The 26211-nt window shown below is 42.7% G+C and overlaps 1 protein-coding gene across 4 annotated transcripts in view; it reads right to left on the reverse strand.

Annotated features, from left to right (window-relative positions):
- The window catches only part of LOC146816633 (cytochrome P450 2K4-like), a 481215-nt gene that overhangs the window by 184168 nt on the left and 270836 nt on the right, over positions 1-26211 (reverse strand). For all 4 annotated transcript variants that reach the window (XM_085610514.1, XM_085610511.1, XM_085610513.1 and 1 more), the window contains one exon: positions 10995-11144. In XM_085610514.1, coding sequence (XP_085466640.1) covers positions 10995-11144 — 150 coding nt within the window. The remainder of the gene's footprint in view (positions 1-10994; positions 11145-26211) is intronic.

Genomic DNA, 26211 nt, shown 5'->3' on the forward strand with positions numbered 1-26211 from the left:
GTGTCCAGGTCTGCTGTGTAAATATTAAAAAGGCAGGGGGGAGAACACAACCCTGTTTGAGGCCAATGGATGTGGGGATATTTCTGTTCATTCTATCACCCGTACCTGTTTTAATTTGTACCCCAGTGTCATAGAATAGATTAATGATGGCTTTGAGAAGGTTTGGGGGTGCTCCCCATTTGGTCATTTCTGCCCATAAAAGGCCCCTCGGGCCTGAGTTGAAAGCTGATTTTAGGTCAACAAAACAGGTGTATAGATTTAGGGCCTTATGGGTGACTTTTTCAATCATGAGGGTGAGAGCCAGGAGGTTAATGATTGTACCGATGCCTACCCGGAACCCTGTTTGGGTGGCAGGGATAATTTATTCAGCCAATGCCCATGCTTCCAGGTCTGTCAGAAGATTAGTGGTGTAGAGTTTTGCTTCAACGTCAATCAAGGTGATTAATCTATAATTTGCCGATTTTGTCCATGAGCCTGATTTAAAAATGGGGTGAAGAATGCTACCTCTCCATGATGGTGGAATTATGTTGGGGGTGAATGCCGAGTTGAATAGGGGGGTAAGATACGATGCCCAGAAGGTCTGGTCGTATTTGAATACTGCATTAGGAGTCTGTTCGGTCCTGGTGCCCCGTCTGATCTCAGTTTCTTCAGGGATTGCCCCACCTGCACTTCTTACAACCAATTAGCTTCTCGCAAACTTACAGTGGGCAATGCCCCTTTGGTAGTTACTTCTTTTGGTGTTGCACTGTGGGTGGATTTCTCAGGGTGGGCTGCCTCAATGTGCTCTATCCAGTCTGATTCAGAGATGCCGCCTTTGCAGTGGCAATAGCCGCAGTTTGCGATGGTGTTGATTTCTGGTCAGAACTTTTTGCTGTTTTTTGTGTGCTTGTGTGTAACAATTTTATCCATATGTTATCTTGATGGCAACATTTTGCCACCCAGAGTGCCTTCTTATAGGCGTGCCTTAGGGTCGCAATTTGCTCTAATATGGAGTGATTAGATGTTTAATTATTTTTGCGCAATTACCTATTATCCCTGTTGGTTGCTCTCTTTTCTCTCAGAAGGGCTGCGGTAAACCAGGGGGCCCCTTTAGTTGTTGTTTTGAAGATCTGTGGAGTATTTGCTGGCCATTTATAGACCAAAATTGCTAATAGAAGTTCCCAGTTGGGCCACGTCGCCTGTTGTGGATAATTTGTTTCGAGAAGTGAATATGATGATGAAGTTCATAAGGACTGCTGCCATCCATCCATTCCAGGCAAGGCGTTTTCGATTGTAGGCACAAGGATAGGCGATTAAGTCAGTGGTTTCTGGGGCTCTTGGTGGGTGATTAAGAAGTTCGACCTGCTGAGGAAAGTGGTCACTTTCTATTCTTGATTTTATAGAAAAAGACCAAATTTTGTCGAAGGACTCAGAGTCCACAAGTGTGTAGTCTAAAATGGGTGTGGTTATATTGAAGCTCCTTATAAACGCAGCCGGTTGGTCTTGTAGAAGGCGGCCGTTGAGGGCACACAGGCCGATTGCTTCTAGAGCTGTAATGCACAATTTCCCGAGGTAATCAGTTTTTTGATGCTTTGTTATCACCAAAGGTAATTGTTTTGTAGATGGCCCGGGGAACCGTTGGTTTTCCTCCTGGGCGTCTGTTTGCAGTTAGTGCATGTTAAAGTCAACAGTCAATATTATTTTGTATGTGGTTATGTCTTCTGGAGTGATTTTAGGATTGATACTAGTGAGAGGATCTGGTCCTGTTTGTTCTTCCTAGATGGATGAATATAGACATTGCAAAGTAAAAGGTTGGCATCCACTGTGTTGGTTTGTGGTCCTAGGTCTTTATTAGGTGAGAGTTTAAGGCATTGCTCCCATGCCAGCCCAAGGTCTACATTGTCCTGACACAGCTGGAGGTCAGTTGCTATGTAGATTGAAAGGCCTACTGCTGCTCTGCTCTCTTTGGATATTTTTGTTGCTTCTTGTTGGTACCAGGTTGGCGAGTGAGGGCTTTATATAAAACCTATTTAGGTTTTTTCTCCTTAAACAACATACAGTGTTGTTTTGAGTCAGCAGACTTGTGCTCCTTTGACCCTAAGAGGTTGCGTATAAACCACACGGACTTCGTTGTTTTTTTAGATTTATCCCTCGAGGGGAGTAGCCGTGTTGTGTTCCCTTCCTCTCTCGTTGTTTTTGAGGAGTGCTTCTTGTTGGTATTCTTTGAAACCTACGATTGGTGTTGGATCCTAGGCCCAAATTTCTTGAAGGAGGAGTATGTCAAACTCTTGTAGAAACAAAATCAAGTCTGACTCTCCCATCTTGTTTTTAAGAGCAAAGTTTCAACAATTGGCTTGAGGGGGTCTTTATATTGCCCAGTGATGAACATGCCATTCGTCCTGATTGGGTATGGGCCAGTTGGCTTTTTGCGAAGAACTATCTCATGTAACTTGGGGCCCCGGGCACTGCTTAGTAGGTGATGCACAGATTTCCGGTGTTAATAGGGTGCTTTCTGACTTAGTCCTATTGCGCCCCTTGAAGGGCTGACTGATGTTGTGCAGATTCTTTGGTAATAGTGCTGCTGTGGCTGTAACAGGCTGGAGTATCTCTCTGCCTCGATCAGTTTTAATTCAATGCCCCAGTTTAAGAAGCAATTTTTTTTTGCCAAACCATTGTAACTGTTTTAGTGTTGGCCCAGGTGACTACCATGTTTTCGTGCCCTGCCCTCTCTTGACTGGGTTTGAACTCATTGCCATCTATGTATTCTGTTTTCCTGTGGCTAAAGGCTTCTATTGTATGAATGAGTTTCAGGATTACACTTCTGTTCAGTGTGTCATGGCATCCTCTAGACCTATAAAGATGGATCATTTCTAGTCTCTGTGAGTTGACTCCATGAGTTTCAGAACGAGTCAGGTGCTGGATGCTATCAATGGAGGCTGACTAAAGAGATAAACAAGCTTGTTGTCTGTCCCCAGGAGGCATGCAAGTAATTTGCTCCAGAATTTGGGGAAAGGGATGGTGGTCACCCTGATGAATGGCGGTGGCTGAGAGAGATTGAGAGAAGGAAGAAGCTGAGATGTATGGCATTGCCTTTGGATTGAGTGAACGAGAGCATGTTGTGATCTGTGGGTTAGGCAGTGCATCGGTATGATCTCGTGCTAGCTTCATGTGCTGGAAAGCTGTGCGCAACTCCTCCAGTTGCTCACTATGGGGAGGCGTGTGTCCCGTAGAAGATGATTGCCTGCGCAGATTCGCACCAGTTAGCTTTGTCTCCTGCTGGGAAAAGTTGTGGACTTTTAAGACCATATGATGGTGCCTTGGTTCGCAGTCTCCTTTGCTGTTTTGTGTTATCATTTTGCTGGACTGCGCTTTGCGCATTTGAAAAATTGGGTACACCTCCGGCCTATGGAGAGAGTTGCTGAGCATTAGCTGGTCAGTGTAATGTTGTGATGTTTAGGTGGTTAGTGATCTTATATGGCGGTTGTCCCTGGCGTTCCTGAGGCATTTGCGTTTCCTTTTGGTTAGGAGAAGTTGGTGATGTTGAGCAAAGCCCTCAGAGCGAACCGGATATGACCCACCTTGAATTTTGTTTATTATTGGTCCAGATTGGTGACACACTATTGAAGGAGTAAGGGCTGCCTCTGCTGCTCACATGGTATCGTTCTTCGATGTTAGAGTTTTGGTAGGGGATAGTAGGGCGGGGATTTCCAGGTTTACTGTATTGGCAAATGATGCTGCCACAGGCAGTTTGGAGACTTAACTTCCATGAGGATTTCAGACAGGATATTTGGAATTGCTGTTAAGTGATCCAGGGTGGAGGCGCATTTACAAGAGTGATATGCAGTCTCAGGATCTTTTTGTACTCGCTTTATTAGGCTATTTAAATCCTATAGGTTTTGTTCTATGCCTGAAACGTGCGTTGCCAAGATGTTCAATAGTTCCACTTGAATTTCGAGTTCTTCTGATTGTAATTTAAGGGCAGATGAGATCACCTTCATTGTATTTATGAATGGTGTCCACAAAGGTGTGTCGAGGACAATGAGGATGATACGGAGTGCCGAACTGGCTTGCTTTGTAAGTTGCTTTGTGAAAAAACATAAAGATGCGTTACTCTTGTGGACTATGTTGTTTATGGACATGTCTTCTCAGGTTTCTTTATTGATATGGTTGTGACTGGCAGAGCCCATTTCGCAGCGGAGTCTGATTGGGGAGAGCAGGGCGTTGAAATCGTGCATGAGACCAGAGATTGCAAAAGTCTTTGAATGAGCCACTGCTTCAGCCTGTTTCTCATTGAATGGACTGAGTAACAGGTTCTGCCACTTTGATGAAGTCTCCAATAGGTGTCCTGAGTGTGTGGGGTCTGACTCTTTGGTGCAAGGGTTGCAATGGTTGGAGGAAGTTAAGATTGGGGAGTGATGTATGGACTGGCTGGACCCAAGAGTGATTTCTGGGGATGGGCCTTTGGATGGGGACCGATTTTGCTGTTCATGTTCAGTGGAATTATCTTGTGCTTTAACAATTGTGTGGTTAGAAAGTGTTTTTAAAGGGTTGTCTGTTGGAGGATCAGACAGGATTGGATGCAAAGTATTCAACATTGACATGGCTTATATTTTAGGGGATTTCAAAAAGTCAATTTTTTTAATCCTGAGGCGATTGCTTTTTGCGGATTGGTCCAGCAAAGATGATGTGAGGGGTTCAGCTGTGGAAATGATGTTGCCTTTGGCTGTGTGGGCAGTATGAACTGGCTGCTTGAGTTTAGACTTAGCAGCGCTTTTTTTGCAGGTTTTAGGGGTTCTCAAGACAGGTGCTTTGTTTTTATTGATGTTTTTTTCCAGTAGGCTGGTCAGCGCAGCTCAGATCCGCTCCACTCTTGTGTGCTCTTAAGTGCCAGAAGGGGGAGCGTCATTGTCGGGGAGCTGCTGGATGAAGTCCTGGTGTAGATTTATACATTCTGACTTAGGGCCTGACTATGACTTTGGCGGTACAGCAGCAACGTGCTTTTCGGCTGTTGAACCGCCAAAGCCGTGGTGTGACCGCCCGCCAGATTAGAAGTTAAATCCTGGTCTGTCAGGTACTCCTGTGGCAGTCTGATGGTGGTGATCTGACGGGGGCAGTCTGTTAGGCTCATAGAAGAGCCTATCATGCAGACTGCTTCTGTCAGAGCGCCAACTGCTAATTCCTCAATATGAGGCATATATGCCACACTGTGCAGGAAGGGGGGTACAAATCCAGGGGAGAACTAGATTTGCCACCCCGCATGCACAAGGGTCAAATCTGGCATAGGGCCCTGTTAGGGCTCCCTTTGTTTCCATTCTGCCATCCTTTTCATGGCGGGTTCACTGCCCTGAAAAGGGCGATGAAATGGCAACTCGGAATGTGCTTGGCCATGCCAGCTGCAGCACTGCCAGCATATTCCTGGTCTAGCGGAATCCTTGATCCTGGTGGTGCCTGCGGTCTCGTAGCAGTCCGACTGCTGCAGTTGTAATATAGTGGGCCGTCCTTCAGTGTGATGATTTGAAGTCAAAAATCTCTAGCGGGATGGGACTAGAGACTGTAGTCGACAAGAGTTCCATGAGGCCGGTACCCATTCGGTGAGGGATCACTGAACAGGATTTGCTGCTGCAGAGAAGAATGTAGCGGGAGCTGCCACATATTCAAGCTAACCTGCGATGTACCTGGTGTGGCTAGATAGCAAGTTGTTTGTGATCTTCTCTCGGTTCTCAGAGCAGTTTTTAGCCACAAATATCCAAGTTTTGGATTTTGCCTATCTGGGTTCCTTTAGCTCCACCACCAAGCGTCCTTTGGGTGTTTAGAGCTTCCTCAGGCTGGGTCCAGGTGTGGGTTCAAGATGGTTTGAGCCTTTTCTGTCCCTTAATCTCAGATCAGGAGGCCATCCAACTAGCCCTTAGAGTCACGTGGGTTGTCCTGGGTTCAAGTGGTAATATGAGGATCAAGCAGCAGGGCAGGCCTCTGAGGGTTCACAGCAGGCTTCAGGCAGCAACGTAGTGCTTACAGGTACAGAAAAGCAGTCTTTCAGAGCACACAGCTGGCCACAGCAGCAGGAAGTCCCCTGAAAGTCCTTACATAGGCCCAAAAAGTGTACTGAAGTGTGGGTCTGAAGTCCTATTTTTATACCTAGTGCCTTCTTTGAAGTATGAGAGGTTCATAGCGAATTCCCATTGTAGTGCTTGAAGTTTCCTGACTCCTTGCCCTAGTTCCAAGCTAGCTGCATAAACAATGCAGTGGTGACAAGATATTTGTGTGAAGGCAGGTCACAGCCTGTTCAGCTGCAAGTGGGGTTGTGCCCAGTTCCATCCATCATCGTGGCAGCTGATAGCCCATCCAGGCACACCTAATCCCTCTATTGTGTGGCTGTCTGAGAGGAATGAGCAAAGTCCAACTACATCCAGTTATGTGATGCTGGTCAGGCTGCAGTTACCAACTAGTTAGGGCTGGAAAATGCCAAGTTTCTAAAAGTGCCATTTTCAATATTGTATCTTAAAATCTTTACCATTAAAGAGGATTAAAATTACAATTTCTCAGACACCGAACATGAAATGCTTATCTGTTCTCAATCAAAAGTTAGCACTTATTAAATATTTGGCAACCCAATGCTATCCTATGGGAGAGGTAGGCTTCATAGTAGTGAACAACAAATTTTGTAGTTTTTTACTACCAGTACATGTAACACTTAACAATACATGTCCAACCTCTTAATTACAATGCACCCTGCCCTATGGGTTACATAGGGCGTGCCTTAGTGGTGAAATATCCAATAGAAGTGGTGTTTATGGCTTGGCAAGATGTTTGTATTGCCAATTTGAATTGGCAGTGTAAAACTGCTTTCAGCCTGCAGTGGCAGGCCTGGATCATGTTCCAAATGCCTACTTAAGTGGGTGGCACAATAAGTGCTACAGGCCCTGGGTATATGGTATACTACTCTACAAGGGACTTATAAGTAAATTAAATATGCCAATCAGGTGTAAGACAATTTTACCATGTTTTAGGGAGTGAGCGCAAGCATTTTAGCACATGTTAGCAGTGGTAAAAAGCACAGAGCCTTGAGGCCAAGAATAACGAATTAGGTAAAAAAAAGGAGGGGAGGAGCAAAATGTTTTTGGCTGACCCTGCGGGGAGGACCAAGTCCGACAGCTGCCATCTTTTTTCTCTTAATGCTGCCTAGGCCAAGTCACTCAAATTATTTCTTCATAAAAGTACTGCAGGTTTCATATTTTGTAACAAAAAGCATTTGTTAGCTAGAAAAGTGTTATTGTTTCTTGTTGGAACTGTTAGATTAGGCAGTCTAATTTAAACTTGGCATGGGCATGCAGTGTGTGGAGATGGGAGAGAAAACCACCTATACCAGGCAGACCGAATTGTTGCTAACAGATGTTTTTCCCTTTGTGTAAGGCTGGGAACCTGGTGAGTTTACCCATGGTCCGACTGGAACAAAAAAAGGCCGATTCACCAAAACAAAAGTGTCCTCCATATCTGCAATTTAAAGCAATTTTGAACTTTGTAAAGACACTGTATAAGTAGTTCACATGCAAGGTATGGAGGACTACATGAACTTGAGCTGGATGCAGGCCATGTTTGTATTTGATAGCACGTAAATCAACAGTAAATAAAAGCACAGGTGACCATAAAAATGCCCACAAACAGCCACAAACTGCCAACACATTGACCTGTCAGACCAGCTCATTCGGCACTGCCTGATTGCCGTGTAGGTCAGTCAAACCCTCAGTTTAGCTGCTCACAGAGAACATTGTCTCCTGATTGGAATATCCAGATGAGTTGGTGAGACAAAGCTTCAGTATCTTCTATCACGTATTAATTGCGTGTTCTATAGAATAATTTAGCATATTCTGTTCTGATTTCCTGAAAGAAAATCTTTCTCGAATTCTGCTGATTCTCCTTGGCCACGGTGTTGACCTTTGTGCTTGAGCACAGTGCCTTTCCACTTGAACCTTAACTTGGTTCATTTGATTCAGACACCTTCCTCTTAGAAACGTACCCTTCCCACTTTCAATGCTTTTTTTAAAATAGGGAATTTCTTTCAAGGAACCAATATAATTCTTGTTCTGTGCACTTTACATTGACATATTTTCCATATTGTTCTTTATAATATACCCTCACCCTTCATCAGCCAGGCTAGCTTGAATCCAGTGGTATAGTGAACACGGGACCCATGTCTGGACATACCATTCCCACTTAGGGCAACATATGCAAAAGAAACAATTGATGGACGGAATGCTGGACAATGCAAACTTTCACCCTAGTCACAATTATCGGGGTTAAATCCATAATTCTTTTGCTCACCACACCAACCCAGTTTGGAACCAGCCATATGCAAATAAGTCTTGACACTGTTCCTTGTGGGAACAGTCCAGCCAAACTGCTGGGCCAGGTGTTTCCCTGGACCGGAAACAAGCATTCTGGGACTGGTTTCAGGGCATCACCCTTCATCAGTCAGGCTATCTTGAATCCACGCCGCTAAGAGTGCGATGTGATCCAGCGATAGACGGCGATAAAATAAAACGCGCTCAGCGCGTTTTGCTATATTTATCGCATTTGCTTGCTAATATGGCCCCATATGCATTTTAGCATGTAAAGACAGAGATACTTGGTATTTTACCAAAAATATATGAGGTCTCTGTTGGCAGAGCGAAGTTGTGGAATTCACGTAGTTTTTGTTCAACTTTGGAGTTCTGTGTAGTAGTACTCCGCCAACTATGCCCACTCTTAACTGCAATGCCAGTGTTAAAGGCAGTTTATGCAGGGCATGGAATGTTAAGTCAATGCCCTGGAGGAAGTGGGGGTGTATGCACACAGGGGGACACAACATGTGCCCCTCTGAATGCCCCCTTCCCACAGAGGCAACAAGGGACCTGCTTCTTTATTGCCACACTTTCCAAGGGGGTTGCACAACCATGAAAAGTGTGGCAGTGAGGAAAATCCTAATATGCTTTGTGGGGCTGCAGCGGCACCACCAGCATAATAGGGGCCACAGACCACAGTGCCACCGCCAGAGATCGAGGATCGCTGGCGGCAGCAGTGGTTCAGTGGTGGTCCAACTGCCACTGTCCTAATGTGGCTGGTGGATCACCAGTCTGGCGGTCCGTGGCCCGCCACCACAGGTTTGGCGGTCCATTGGACCGTCAAACTCAAAATATGGGCCTAAGGCAGTAACATGACAACTTTCTAAAAGTGATCACCTGGTCCAATTTGAAAATTACACTTATAAAATGTAATAAGTTACCACCAATGTTATCCTATGGAAAGGGTAGGCCTTACAGTAGTGAAAAACAAATATAAGAGTTTTTCACTACCAGGAAATGTAAGGCTTTGAAATACATGTCCGCTTTTTAATTCCACTGCACCGTGTCCTCTGGGCTTCCCAAGGCCTGCTTCAGGGGTGACTTATATGTATTAGAAGTAAGGTAAAGGGTAGGCAAAAGGTTTATTTTGTCAGGTCAAAATTACAGTTTTAAACTGCACACACACAGGCTGCAATGGTAGGCCTGAGACATGTTAAAAGTGCTACTGAAATGGGTGGCTCAATCATTGCTGCAGGCCCACTAGTAGCATTTAAGCATTTAATTGACAGTCCCAAGGCACAGGCAAATGCCAATTGGTTATACGCTAATCTTGTCATGTTTAAGGAGAGACCACAACACTTAAGCACTGGTCAGCAGTGGTAAAGTGCACAGAGTCCTAAAGCCAGCAAAAATTAAGTCAGCCAAACAGGAGGTCTGAAGGCAAAAGGTTAGGGGGAAAGCATGCCAAGTCAACATTATTGCATTGACACCGGTTCTGTGTTAACAATGTCTCAGTCAATAATTGGAACTAGAACTACTTCAAAGGTAAGCTAACACAACTGCTGCACAATCTAATGCCCGTAAAAATGAAGGTCTAAAAAGAGGAGTTCTGAAAAGTTGGGGTCTCCTTACATTTGCACCCAACTGAGCACTTTGTACACCCTCTAGCAATTGACCCACAGAGTAGCGGTGTAGAGCCGCCTAAGGTTTACTCAGGGAAGTGGTGTGGCTTAGAAAGCTCAGACTCCTCAAAGCACAACATAATATTAAATAAATCAATGTCCACTCACTGCTTTTAATTTAAAAAAGAAAAAGTATTTTAATTCACACACAACCAAATTCTAAGCATAAAATGACAACTGTACATAATAAGAACCACACGTCTTTTGCTCCTGCTGAACTAGAGATATGAGTAAGAAGGTCTCTGAGATAACAATGTAAAGTCCCTTCCTAAGATGTTTGTCACCTAGATCACAATGTAAATTGTTTTTTTCACAGAGTCACAATGTAAATCTCTTTCCTATTGCATTTGCAAGGGATCTCACAATGTGAACTCCCTTCGTGCCAACTTTATTTGCAGTTGAGGGTTCAAAAAACAAAACCCATTCTTACTCTATTTGACACTGGGTTACATTATGGGGTTGCATCATTTAAAGTCCCTTCCTACTGTATTTGTTACATTGTCTGTGGTAGCAATGCATATGGCAACTATTAATAATTAAACTACTCGATAGGCTGACCAGCTGAGACCCCTGGCAATCCCTGAATTAGGTCCATACCATTAGGGCACATGACGGCTGATGAAAGGTCCTGCATTCCGGCAGAATGTAGTTTGCTTCATCTGTACCATTTTGGCTAAGGATCTAGAAACAGTGTTGATTTGGCTGTCTCGGACAAACTACTAAAGCAGCTGAGAGTTAACCCTGCAAGTGTCATATTGTTTCCGGTGAATAGCTGAAGTTGGGACATGGCATGCGATGACTTATTCAACACAATGTTTATTGGTCATTCTGTGGCTGCAACGCTGAATTTCCATAAACTATTCAACACGAAATTTGGAAAAGTTTCCAAACTCAAAATATGTAGGTGGCTTGAAGGTGGACTACACTAATTGCACAGGTTAGCACTTAAAAATAACTTTTTAACCCTGATTCTTTTAAAGGCATTTTAAGGTAGGCATCAAATAGATATATTTACCTTTGTGTGCTTCAAAATCTTTTATCAAATAACCACATTCTTCAATAATGTTGTCTTCTATTGTTGACTTGCCCATGCCAAAGTCACGTAAAGTTGTTAATGTAAATCTTCTCATCACCTTCCAGTTCTCTCCATGAGATAAAATGATTCCTATATAGAATTAAAATGAAAAGAACCTTTCAAGCTGAACTTTCATTCCACATGATTTATTTGTCAACTACAAGGTTATGAGTGGCACAAAGTAAACACATGTGATAAATAAAACATTGAGGCACAAATTCAAGCATCTTCTGCAGTTGCATCTCACCTTAATTATTGATGGATGTACCAAATTACAAACATTGTTACATCTCATAGCACACTGTGGACCAAATTACGCAATGTCCATGTGACTCATAAAGGTATGCGAATCAAAGACTGAGAGGTTTCTTTATACATTCCAAACACCTTCTTCCACAGGTCCCATTGTCTCCATAGAGTGAAAGGGCTGCTTTCAGCTGAGACTTGGCATTTTAATGGAAAGTGGTTGCCGTGGTGCAGGAAAAAGGATGCCCACCATTAACCTCCACCTGCAATATTAAACCAACATTTGCAATACAATTTGGTTCAACCTACTGTTGCAAGATGCCATTATTGCACTGGCTAGTCATTGTAAAATAAAATGCCAATGTTCTTCCACTTGTCAGTGCAAATATTGGTGTGAAGTTGCACTAGTGCAGTCATGGCCTGGAAAAAAAACTACACATACACACACCAACCTCTCTTCTTCTTTGATGTCTATCCACCTCTATGGACACTGTCTAAAATTGAGGTATGAGACTCAACGAACGACCAACCCCATGCTGCCCACACAACTACCCTGATGAGACTGGATGTTCAAAAGGGAAGAAGAAAAAGAAAAAATAACTGACCGGATACTTTTAGGTCACAAATCTCTAGAACAAACACTCCATCCTCGCCATTTAGACTAGCTTACTCAGCATTTTAGGCTTTATTTTTATTAGCATTTAGCCATGTTATGACCATTGAGTGAACAATTAAAATACCAATAATTGAACCGTTTGAAACATTCTAAAATGTTGCTGTCCCTGATTTGAGTTGTGCTAACACACAACTGTTTTGCATCTGACTTTGCTTTCAAACCTATGGAGTATAAAACTGAGTTGAGGGTTTTAGTAAGGAGGAAGTAGTGGCGCCCTGCAAGTATGCGTGTAGTAAGTTTTGGTGGACATATAAGTATGGTGCTAAACAGGAAGGGGAGACCCTATTAACCCCTCAAAGTATGTAGGAAAAGCCCTACAACAAAACTGTACAACAAAGTCCTGTGCACACATACAAGTTCAAACGCATAGATGCAACATAATATACAAGTGGTACGATCAGAGTGCTAAGGTAACACTGGAAATTCTCTATTCTGTAACAGAAACGCAACCAGACGACACGTGTTTCGTCGGGGAAATGAACCCCACGACTCTTCAGGGCTGGGAATGATACAAACAGATTGTATAAACATATCGCACAGGGTGACTGTTGGTGAAGAGCGTAAAACAAAAGCAAATGTCAAAAAACAGAGGTCACCCTACTGAGCATGGAAAACCCCACATTTGACAGAGACCAAGTGAACAAAACCAATTAAGGAGTGCAAGGTTGATAATACATCACAACGTGTATTCATTGATACATTCATCGAGTGACCATAAATATGCGACAGAGTGTAACCGCTTGGTGAGACAGAAATCAGGACAAGAAAAGCAGTGCTAGTGGACCCCGTCGCATTAAAGTGGTGTATCACGGGGAATCCATTCCGTGGGTAGAAGCCGCCCGATAAAAGTTAGGTCACTGGGAATGTGTGGCGACGTGCAGTGGACCCAAGGGAGTGGGCTGGTGGGCTCAGGAGCCACAGCCAGTGGAAAACGTTCACACTCTATGTAATGAGGTTCGCAGGGATAGAGGATCTGTATCTCTGTGCACCCAGAAGCGTCAGCCACCCGTGAATGTAACTGCCACATCGTTGCCGTTAGGGGACTACAATACACAGAGATTGCTGGGGAGAGAGGCCACTGCGCAATTGGAGATGCTCCCCTGCTGAATACAAGAGGTAGGGGCCCCATTCTGTGTGACTGACAGCACCTGGGTCTCCCCTTCCCATACACACCCACAGAGAAGACAAAGGTGCCACATCTTGATGCACCTGCAGGTGCCTGACCCCCCCCCCCGCACAAGTATTTGCCATGCCACAGTATTCAGGGGGGCTCAGACACACAGAGATCGCTGGAAAGATAGGCCACAACATGATTGGAGATGCCCCTCCACAAACCTCTGGCGATTAGATATAGGGCCCCTATGTCATGTGACTGCCCCCCCCCATAAGTACCTCTGGCATTATCACTGCCAGGAGCTCCAGACACAGTGGGGCCGTACAGGTAGGAGTCCTTGATATCTGAGGGCTTTGTGATGCCTTATTTCGTACTACTGGGCCTGCAAACCATCTCTAGGGGGCCTGTGGGGCGCTTGGGCATTAAGCTTGTGGCAGCAGTAGCACTTTTTTGCCTTGACCCCTAGACAGTTCCGCCACTCGATGGGCATGAAAGTACAGCCCTGCGCCCCTGACAAAACCTAGCTGGATCTAATGCTTCCCCCAACAAGATTCACTCTACTTCACTCTCCTTTCGTGATGAAGTTAAATTGTATGAACTTGCTCTACCATTATCACTGCAGGGGTTCCCCAGTCCAACACTGGTGCAGCAGCAGCTCCACTATTTATCCACCAGAATGCTCGTGCTGCTTGCAAGTTGCGGTGCAAGCGCAATCTCCAGTGTGCCCTACTATGGATCCTATACTCAAGGAGGTGGCAGCCATAAGAGTGTGTGCCAACATGGGGTGAGACTCCCCAAACTCCTCACAGACACAGACCAAGATAGAGTGCTTCGCAGAATGCTCTTTGGAACCCACCAATCCTATGGGTCATCAATCTTCACTTTCACCTCGTACCGACTCCCATGGCACAGAATCCATTCTGCAAGCAATCAAGGAATCACACACCGCCCCAAGACTAAGATCGAGGAAGTTGGGATAGACAACACCTTCCCGCACAATTATCTCTGCAGCCGAGGGACAGGTCCCTATCTTGGAAGACACCTCCAGAACTCTTCAAGTGATGGTCTCCCACGTCCATTCATCTGTCAAAGAATGCATGTAGGAAACCGAGAATAGGGTATGGTAAAACAACTTGAAACTTGAAATGGAGGGTATGGAAGGTGCTTCCCCAGTAACATTTCTTAATCTTGGATCTCATTCTGGCTTCTAGCTGACCAATTGTACCCATGCTTCATCCTCAAGAGAGCCCATCAGGGTCTGATGCAAAAACCTCACCCTTGTCTAGGATTTTCATCACCACGATCCTCAATTACAAGGACAGAGATGCTGTCCTCATAGGAGCCATCACACATCCTTGTATTCCTGTATTACACCTGTCTGGTCCACAAGTAAAGGAAATTGTTTGACACTGTGAAAGAGAAGCTGAAAACTCTAAGCCTCACCTTTTGTTTCCCAGTGTGCCTCAGGTGCTGCACAACTCCAGTTCCTTCTTTTTGACACTCCTGAAACGCCTTGGGAGTGGGCGATGGAAGAGAACTCTCTATCGTGGGCCCTCACCAACTAGCCTATCACAGTCTAGCAACCGCTCACAGAGTGACAAGAAAATCATGGCTGGGGGTCAAATTCCGTGGAGGCGCTGCTCCCAGAAGTGCAGGGGTCTGCATGCTGGATGCCCGGAGTTCTTGAGGGCAGAAGATGGGGACATCTGAAGGGACAGAAACATGATTAGCAGCCCCTCTGGTGGACGCACTAAGGACTGGGCCTCTAATCCTGACATGGCCTATGGCCAAGACTCCATTTGATGGCTGCTGAAAACTCTAATTACTGTTCACACTAATGCTGGTCCAGGAATTAAGTAAACCTCTCAACCAACAGGTTCTCTCCAGCAGCACTGTATTCTACTGCCCATGGAGAGACTGGGCACATATAGACACTGTATTGTTGGTTTGATGACTATGTTGACAGGGTTTGTTTGGGCAACAGATGCTATGAGGGTGAAAGGGTGGGGTGAGGAAAGTTGAGGGCAATATGGGATTTTTTTTTTCATGTTTTTCTCTTTTAGACTACTGTTCACACGTCACACATGCTGCACACCTGCAATACCACATCCACAAACCTTCCAGGGCCCAACTGTACCACATGGACATCATCATGAGTGGATTGAGGTAACTCTCTCCACCATGCCCGATGTACACACACCATCCCCATTGCCAGCATGGCCAAACTCACAATACTGACCTGGAACATGATGTCTGAATGAATGTATCAAGCATGGAATCATCTTTCAGTTTGTGAAATGCCATTCACCAATGGTCTTGCACTTCCAGAAGATGCAGCTCCTCAGCACACGCTGCCAAGTCTTCGTCCATGCAGGCTATGACAGGGTTCTCCACACAGGCCATACCAGAGGCTCACAAGGGACCACAATTCTTCTTCATGGAAACTTTCCCCTTTCAGTTACCCACTCTACCACAGATGCCTCCTGTAGGTTCACGATCCTACGGGTGTATTTGAGGGCATTCACTATAGCATCCTTTCTGTTTGCACCCCTCTACACTTGATGAGCGCATCCCTTGTGGACCTTCAGACAGTGATCCTCAATCTCCCCCTGAGCCATACGATTAAAAGAAGACACTTTAATGCAGTGCTCCATTCTCAGGTGAATTTCCGGAAGATCTAGGGGAGGTTGTGGTCTTATTACAATATACTTGTGGATTAGTGGTAGCAGCATGATCCTTGTCCCTTTCCTTTTGCTGTCTACTTGTTCATCTTCACCTGCTCAAAATCATCATGTTTGTCTGACATACTCTTGTTTGTCTATTGCAAGGGAATCAATAAAATGTGGTTATAAAAAGGATAAAAGTTCTCTATTTAGAGTTTAGCAAAGGGGATGCTCTATCAAATTGTGTAGGATATCCAGTTTGGTGTATTACAAGTGACAAAGGCTATAATGCACTTGTAGTATGACGAAAAGGAAAATCTGCTCTATCATATAAAATTCTGATAATAAAATAACTTCAAGTCAAAACTCTTAGCTCAAAACCTGACCCTAATGGCTGATGCCTATTCACTGAATTCTTACTATAAAATGTAAAAATGTATTTCTGAGTAGTTTATTGGTCCAAAGCAGAAAATCAAGCTAGTTTGCAGTACAAATGTGGTGTTTGTGATACTCTTGTGAGCAGAACATCTAAAATGACAGGAGATTTTAACTTCTCATTTAATCCGAGTTTTTACAAAATCTTCTTCTCTTTCTGCTAAATTGAGATGGGTGGTTTGTGGTTCTTTAAAGATTAAGTCTGTTGGCAGCTATTTTGTGAAAGTACCATGAGGGATACTCATTTTACTCTCCTGAGCATAAGCATTACTCTAGAACACATTATTCTTTTCTACCAGAGAGCCTAGTCCAATGACTGTTTGATCTTGCTTGCACTAATATTGTAGTTTATGATTTTTCCCTTAATGAGTCAATACTAGTTAATAACTTTGTCTAGATTCTTAGTTCTGCAAGGATATCTTAGAGAAAATAGGTGTGTTCTTGAGGACATCTTAGAACCTACCAAGCTTTTGATATTTGTCTTAGGTGTTGGTGTACAGCAGCTAGTATAAATAAAAAGAAAATATTAATTCTAGAAGTGGACGTCTAAAAACTACAAAGGATAATATATACAGGGGAAAGCCTTCAAGCAAAGATTGATTATGAGAACCAAGCCAACTGGGGGATCTATTTGATCATGTGGTTAGGAAAATATATGAGACCAAGGAAGTACCAATGTTAACTAAGATGAGAAAAGGGGTAATCATATACCTTGCTAATTAAAACTACAACAAGTAAGTAGCAGAGTGAAAGATATTATAGATAAGGGATCTACAGTCATGGTTAATAAAAAGATGCGGTGTCCTTTGAAAGCTTTCATACAGAGATGTATCATAAAGAAGGTAACATCCCAAAGTGTGCCATTACTCCCAATTCAGCCCTGTTGGGCCCTCAGGCTGGAACGCATTGAAACCCCGATTACCACACATGGTGCAATTATGAGTGCTGTGGTCATTACCACACTTGCTCATCTTTCAGGACAGCAAACATGGGGGCATATTATCAAGACAGGCGATAAAATTATTGCCGCTTTAGCGGCAGAACACTGCCACTAAAACCGCGATGATGTGCTTGATAATATGCTCTATGGCATTCCAATTGAAGCCCATGTTATATGTGAAGGACATCTAACCTGAGCTTCAATTGGAATTCCATAGAGCATATTATCAAACCCATTATTGCCGTTCTAGCTGCAGTTTTCTGCCGCTAAAGCGGCGATAATTTTATCGCCTGTCTTGATAATATGCCCTTGGTAAAAATGACTGGTGGAATAATGCCCAGTACATTCTGATACATGCAGATGTTGTTGCTCAGATCAGCAACTATCCATGAAATTCATAGTAAATGCCAGGTCCTGGTGTCCCACTATAAAGGATAAAAGAAAGTATATTTTTAGAAATCTAACTTGTTTGTGTTATTTTCATACATAAATCTTCCAGGAACCACCTACATTTAGTCAATAAGTTATAGAGCTGCCAGGTACATAAATGTAATACTCCCAGTAAGTCAGATTAGGTTTTGTAAGTCACAGCCCCTTCCCCCACTTGGCCTAGCCCCACATAACCCAGGCAAATTCTTTGTATCACCTTCTCCATGAGACGGAAGTCTGTTATGAACTCTCCAAAATGGCAGATACTTAAAACTTCTCTTTGGTAATCATATGAATCTTCAAACATCAGGGAATCAATTGTCAGTTGGCATACTATTATGTCATCAGGGTTTTAAATGGGGTGGGCTCTTACACACTCCCTGTCAAAGAGGATGTGTGGGAGATATTCAGGTACACTTAATAGGCATGGGCAGTGATCACGAGTAAAGAGACCCCATTTCTTTTGTATTGACAACTGCTACTAGAATGGCTGCCCTAACCCAGGCAAAGATGCATCTTATCTCATCAAGCAGGATTGCGTTGCCTCTCATTGATCAAAGATCACTTGAAGCTTGAGGTTAGTAAACCTGGACATCGACTTCTGCCATTTGCCTTTCCTACATCTTCATGATCTATTTTTAGGAGGTCCGTTGTCTCATGGGGTTTAAAGCCATTGTCAGAAAGAGGTTCTTAGGCAGAGCTATTGTAATCTTTTTTTAACTTCTGGCCTTTTGGAAAAAATTTAAAAACCTTTTCTCGAGCACCACCAAATCAAGGAACCTACTGCCTTAGCTCAGAAGCTCTGTTATCATGTCTCTGTTTTTTAACTTTTATTCTTTTTAAAATAATTTTTGTATTGAAGTTCAAATAAAATACAGTGGCATTTCAAGTGTAACTGTCTTGTGCATAGTCATTATATTGATGAATAGAACCAAAACCTTTGGTCCCTACCTCCCAACCTCCTGCATAGTCAAACTGGGGACCTGGCAGTATAGGGTCCCATGATTGTCCCTCTGAGGTGCTGGATCAGACATTTTTGAAACCGTCCCACTGTAGGTGCTCCAAGTGCTTCATATATTGTCCTATTTCTTGGGGCTCCCGCTTTTGTTGTAAATTGCTTTTTCAGCTATCATACGGGAGTTCATATCCGGTTTCTAGGATTCTAGAGAGGACATTCCTCTGGCCCCCCCAAGCTTTAGCAATGTTTCTTTTTGCCACTGCTAATCTCAGCATGGTCCATATTTTGGGATATTTCGGGGCCGTGTACTCTCCCCACACATTTATCATATACTTTTTGGCTGACTGTCCATACACATTCCCCGCTTGCCTCATTCAGTGTGAAAGGTCAGTCCAGACCAACTGAATTACAGGGAAGGAGCATATGATAGGATAAAAAGGGACTACATGCCCATACCCCCTCAGGCACAGACCGGTAGTGGCTCTACCCAGTTTCAGTAGGGTGGAATAGTACGAACGATGTAGTATACAGACCGGCACCAGACAGGACCCTGATTTTATCGAAATTTCCCTTGGGGCACCCAGGGCATTCTCCCACTCTCCATCTTCAAAGTTTCCTACGTCATCCTCCCACCTTTCTTTTAGCTATTTCAGGGCATCTGGAGAGTAATTTAGAATTGTTTTGTATGTCAATGATGTGGCTTTTGTGAGCATTGGGTCGCCAAGCAGTTTGTTCTCCGGGGGTAGGACTCCTCTAAGTCTCTGCTCCTTGCTATGTTTGACCGCAATGCGTACTTGACCTGCAGATAACGGGAGGTCTTGAAGTCAGCCAGTTGCTATTCCATATTTAATTCTGATAGAGTAATCACATCTCCCTTTCCCCACAGGTCTCCTGCAGTGGATATGCCTTGATGGAGCGGGTAGTACAAGATTTTGTATACCCCCACCCCCTATTCTGCATGCATATACTAATTAAATAATCTATTAACTGTAATATTATTAAATGAGTTTGCATGTTTTAATCAATATTACTAATATACGAAATATACGTGGGGTCTGCAATTTGCATGGCTAAATAATCTTTTTAATTAAAATCCGTACGCATACTAACCGTAGCATATGTATTGAATAGAATATTGCATGATATATGTGGCTTTTGTGATGTTTTCGTAATGATGCCCCAGATGACATCAAATGGGTGAATATGAACGCTTTAAGTGTCGCTATATGCTAGATAATTACAAGCACATAGAGGGATTAGTAAGGGGTTAACATTTTAGTGATTATTTCTATGTATGTATTAATTACTTCTTTGTGTTTGTTTCGCTTAAGTTGTCCTTTGGGCCTAAAAACAAAATGGCCGCCAACGTGACACGACGTGATGGCCACCATTCCATGAGGTTTCGGACGAAGTGCAACTGCGCTATAGTTTGTTCCTGTGGCCTCGTTATGACCCTTGTCATACTCTGCCCAAACAAGGCCACGGTGGGAAGTCAACCAAGTACCAAAACAAAGGACATTTACAAGAAACCGGAAAAATCTAAAACCATGACATAACCTCTTGAACTGTGCAAAACCTCACCGGACGATCCCAACCGACCATTTAGAAAAGCCCAAAACTTGCAAAATGTTACATCTTGACTTTACTTTTATTATAAAAATGAGGGTATAATAGAGAGACTTGCTACTTCTTTTTCCCTTTTCCTTTTGCTGACGAAGACGACGGTGACGCTACGTGACGGATGACTGCTGCGTTCCTGAACCTTTGACAGTTCGAATGCTGCCCATTTGTTTTTTTTGATGGACTATGAACTTTCTAAATTTTATGGGCACTGATAGATGCTTGCACGTCTCTGGTCCTTGCCCATCTTTGGGACTGTAGTGTGCTGCATGAAGGACTTTTGATTTCTGATCTTCTATTGACCGACTGATGGCTGTTTAATGACTTAGAGGACGCCCGATAAACAGATTAGGTAAATATGGTGTTCTGTGATTTACATAAAAAATTATATAAACTTTCTAAAGGCCAGCCTAATATTCTGCGGAAAATAGATAAACAAATATTGATTAACAAGCAAATGCGTTTGTCATTTATTTAGGGAGGAAAGATCAAAATCTTAAATGTGTTTTAGCTGGTTCTAAATCACCATCAACTAATCCAACTAAATGATCCATTGATCACGTGGGAGTAGTACCTTGATGTTTAGGATTGAGATCTGTAGGTGTAAGGAAATGAATGTATAAATATGTAATATAACTTTTCCTCTTTAGGTTAAAGGGTATTCCTTTCATCTCAGCGCTTGAACTGCTCATCTCTCCTGTAAGGGCAGACCAGTGTAAAATGACGTGTGAATGTTGGTGTTATGGGCCCCACCAATGACTGCATGTGTGAAAGTGTTAATGTGATATCTGGTCTGTGACGAAGGGAGGATATTCGGTACGGGTCGCATCCTTTTCCCCGTTACCCAGGTTTCCGCGCTGCAACAGTTTTTCTGGTAGCAAGATGATGGCTTTTATTGTTTTGGTTTGGTGATTATTGCTTGTAAATTGTTTATTGATTATTGATTAGTATTGGTTTATGTATTAACACTCTATGTTGAGTCACGTCGAGTTCTATGTTGTTTGACGGCTTCTGGGATGTAGGAAGTAGGAAGTTTGTAACAGTTCCATAGTAGAGCAGAGGTAAGCGCTGCTCTCGAGAAAGACGGAATTGTTGTCGCCCTGTAGGTACACAGGGAAAACGTGTGACGATTGGAGTTGCACAACGCATTGTCTGGGTTCGATTCAGTAACATCGTCGTGTGTTGCCATTAGAGACATTTTCTGTATGAGAGAAGTGTATGGTAGCGAAGGTCACCTGTGAAATTTTGGTCTTAGGTACCAGGAGTCCAGAAGGAGCTCTGATAACGTTTATCACTGGAAAGGTAATAGGTGTTCCCTAAGTTTGTTAGAAGGATAAAGTAGAGGGAAGTGCTACGTTGTTAACAAGTGTTATAATTCTGTAGTAGGGCAGACTGTTCGCTGCTCTCGGGAAAGACAGAATTCTGTGTGAATGAACTACATTTTCTGTATGAAAGTGCGTGAATGAAAAGGCATTCGGGTTAATTGCGAAACTGGGATTGGAGAATTACAGAAGTGACATAGACGCTACGGATTGGTGCGTTAGTGTGAGTCGCGCTACGATTGGTTAAAACCACAGAATAGTCGTAGGAGAAAACAAGCGATACACAAAATAGACAAAATTATGTATTACGATCCACCTGAGAAGGAAAAGAAGTCCTGGTTTGCGAAAATCAAGAAATTGTTGAAGAATGATAAACCGATTGTGACTAGGGAAGGACAGTTGCTTTCCCCACCGAAAACTCCAGCTTCCTTTATGGTTGCGAAATATGGATATCATACTTGTATTTGGATAGACCATTGGGTAAAATACACGAAGAATGACGGAGTTTTTGCATTTCCAGAGCACAGTTCATTTCATTTAGCGGTTTTGAGAAATTTGAGAGAGAAAATGATGAATCTAGAACCAAGACCTAGGCCAACACAGTTTGAAGCACTGACAGAATGGGAAGATGAAATGCATGACAGAGAGAGAAAGAGGAGTGGCGGAAGATATAGATACATGTTTGGTAGATATGGTCATGAAAATCATAATGACAGAATGAGGAGGTGGCGGAATGCAAGTATGACTGAAGGTTTGTTTCCTGTAATAAATGCTGAAGAAGTTGGAGGTAGAAAATGTACGGAAAAAAGACATAATATAGAATCAGGAGGTTATGGAGTACATGAATCGGAGGATGATGTTCTTGATGATATGTTTTATAAAAATCCACCCCCATATCAACCAGAATCTGAAATGTTGACACCAAGTGCCCCAATGAGAGAAACTTTGGAAATCATTAAGACTGAACCAGTACCCCAAGAATTAGGGAAAAATAATTCCTTCAGAGAGATAGAGAGAAAATCAGATGAGAAAGTGAGTGGTGAAAATTCAGCAGAATTAGCAAAAACAACTTTAGAATTAACTGAAAAGATAAGAGAATTGACTAACAATTTAGAAGTTGTAACTGTTTCAGTGACTATAGGCCCTGTGATGCCTATTTTTGATAAACAGAAAGATAGTGAACATTGTTTAATGGTTCCTTATAACAGCAATAAACAGACTGAGAGGCCAAAGAAAAGTATAGATGAAAATCCATGGAGACAAACAATGAGTACGATCGAGCCAAATGTTTCTAAAACCTGATATTAAGTCCAAATATAGCAGAGAGACATACAATGACAATGGAATCAGTATTAGAGACTCAAAAAGACTTAGAACGAAGTAATGTAGAGAAACCAGTAGGTCCTACTTCAGAAGAATTGAGCGAATGGTTGAGAAGCTTGCAGAGAAAAGACAAAGAATCTCAATCGATAGATGTGGCCAAGCTACGAATGGTTCTGGAAGAATTAATAGTAGGAACTATCCCCACAGAGAAGTTAAAAACTTATCTGGACGAAGAGTTACTATTTCTGTGCAAAAGTATAACTTGGAGAGCAAATAATCTGCATGAAAGATTAGAAGAAGTAGCAAATGAAATGGGTATAGATATTGAAAAGGTAAAGGCTCTACAAAAACCATATCGAATAGATTTTACTGAAAAAGATATTGAAAATTTAAATACCACAGGACGAATAAGTCAGATTAAGAAAATAATTATCTTGTTGAGAAAGTGGGGAGATGTGGATAAATGGAGAAGTAGATGGTACCGAAAACGAGATGATGCCACAGATAAAACCTTTGCAGCTTTCCCTGTAAAAGAAAAGGAAAAAGTAGTAACAGAATGCCCCATGAGAGAAATTCCAGGGGGAGGATATGTACATGTTCCATGGACTAGGCAAGATATTTTGTCATTTACCAATGATTTCCCTCGATTGCGCGAAAAGCCTGTCGAGTAGTATAGGCAAGTGGACAGATTTGTGAAACTATCTAAAGTATTATGGATTGATCTAAACAGTCTATTTGACATAATAGTACCAGCAGACTTATGGACAGAGTGCAAGCTCATGATTAATTGGCCTACGCAAGAATACCCTAGGGATCCAAAGACAGGACCCCCGACCCAGAAGTGATGAAGAAATATGAACAGGTTATTGCCTTTTTGAAAAATAAAGTACCTCCCAAAGAAACTGATTGGGTAAAAATTGACAGAACTCATCAGGAAAGTAAGGAGTCTGTACACGCATATTACGAAAGATTGATTCTGGCCTTTAAACAGTTCAGTGGTGATGAAAATTTTAGTGAAAAGGATTTGAGCCATTTTGTATACAGATTTGTATATGGTCTAGAGATTAGTGAAATGATCAAGCAACATACTGTAGATTGGCAAAACAAGAAAATAGATGAAGTATTGAGACATGCTAAATATTTTAGTGATGAGATTGAAGCCAAACAGCGTAAATTAAAAGAGAAAGCTATGTGGGCACAAGTAAAGGTGGCAGAAAGACAGGAAGTTCAGTTAATGGAACAAGCGAATAATACAGGACCCAGACCAAAGTTCACTCCTGGGAAAGGTAATGGAAATTTTAATATAGAAGAAGCTAAAAAGAAATTCCCATGTCATAATTGCAGAAGATTAGGCCATTGGAAATTCGAGTGTAAAATTCCCCCAAATACTAATAATGAAAACGCATCACTGAATCCACAGGTGCAGAATGAGTTGAGAGGTCAACCGCAGCGACAGCAGCAGGTTGTTACCCAACAGAATCGATTGCCAAAACCGCCTTTTCCACAAAGCAAAAATTCACAGAAATACAGTAATGAGACAGGATTCTACAACGAAGAACAGGTAACTAAGCTGCCGCTGTTTCGCAGTATTGGCTACAACGCGATGAGAGCGAGTCAGAAGAAGGTTATTGACGGTGCCGAGGGGAGGAAGAAGAGTGCGTATTTGGTGCAACTCTGAGTAGATAGACCCATTTGTGGACGGAAAAATAAATAATGAGAATATTACTTTCCTAGTAGATACTGGTGGTACTCAATCAACTGTTAGGTCAGCTGATGTTAAGAATCTTCCTCTCTCGGAGGAAACAATCCAAGTAGTTGGTGTATCATACAGACAGATTAAAACTTATCTTACAGAACCAGTGAAAGTTAGCATAGGGAAATTCTCTGAAATGCACCGCTTTGTTGTGTGCGATACAAGTCCTGTGAATTTGTTATGTAGGAATTTGCTGTGCAAAATGAATTTCACTATTTTCTGTACCCCTGATGGTATAGCATTTGAGACCCCTGATGAAGATGTGTTATATAAAATGACTATGGCAAACAGGGAAACGGAGGTTACTGAAGTCTATGCTGTATTTAACCCTGATGAATTACCTAAGGAATTGAAACAAACTATAAAGGCAGAAGTCTGGGATTTCACGGGAGAAGATGTGGGACTAATGAGAAATGTGGACCCAGTAAAAATAACAGTGAAGGAAGGAATAAGCTATCCAAATGTCACTCAATATAAATTGACATCTGAGATAATTGAAGGAGTTACTCCTATCATTGAGAAAATGATAAAACAAGGCATTTTGAGAGAGATAATGAGTAGTCCATGTAATTCCCCAATTATGGGACTGAAAAAGCCTAATGGGAAGTTCAGGATAATGCAAGATTTGAGAAAGATAAACAAAATCGTTGTGTCATGTGACTTAAAGTGTCACCATCGAAGTTGCAATTTTGTCAAAAAGAAGTACATTATTTAGGCCATAACATTGAAAAAGGACTAAGGAAGATAACGATAGACAGAATCAGGATCATACAAGGAATGAGAGCTCCAATGACGCAAAGAGAGGTGAGAATGTTTCTTGGAATGGTTGGGTATTGTTGTCAGTGGATAAGCAACTTCTCCCTGATTGCAAAGCCTTTGGTACGCTTGACGAAAAGTGATGTGAGAGATCCCATTGAGTTGAATAAAGAAGAATTGGCAGCTTTTAAGCGATTGACAGATAGTTTGTGCTAAGCGCCAGCATTAGGACTGCCTGACTATGAGAAAGAATTTGAGTTGCATTGCAGTGAGAGGAATGGATGTGCACTCTCTGTATTAATACAGAAACATGGAAAATGAGGAGACCAATTACATACTTTTCATCTATGCTAGACCCAGTAGCTGTAGCCTTACCTGGGTGCTTGAAAGCAGTGGCTGTTACCTGTAGGAGTTTGGAACAGAGTGAGGAAATTGGGATGGGATATCCTGTGAAAGTGTTTGTACCTCATGATGTGGCAATCCTTTTAACAAGGAGTCGCACTCAGTTCATGACACATAGTCGACTGACTAAATATGAGAAAGTCATATTAGGTGCAAAGAATGTGAGCCTTGTGAGATGCTTGAATGTGAAACCTTCAACGTTGTTGCCTGATTCTGAGAATGTGGAAGTCAGAGATGAAGCGGATCATGATTGTTTGGATGTACTGGAGTTTTGTACTAAACCACGACCGGATATAAAAGATGTACCTTTGCCAGACAGTGACTTTGTGATGTTTGTAGATTGGTCATGTCTGAGAACAGATGATGGAATGCTGAGTGCAGCATATGCAGTGTGTACCGTTGCAGCAGTAATGGAAGCGCTCTACCTGAAAGGAGTAAAATCAGCCCAAGTAGCTGAACTTGTTGCTTTGACTAGGGCATGCAAGATTGGAAAGAATGTGAGAGTGATTGTGCTGACTGA

Source organism: Triturus cristatus, chromosome 6 (genome assembly GCF_964204655.1).
Source record: "Triturus cristatus chromosome 6, aTriCri1.1, whole genome shotgun sequence".
Taxonomy (NCBI): Eukaryota; Metazoa; Chordata; class Amphibia; order Caudata; family Salamandridae; genus Triturus; species Triturus cristatus.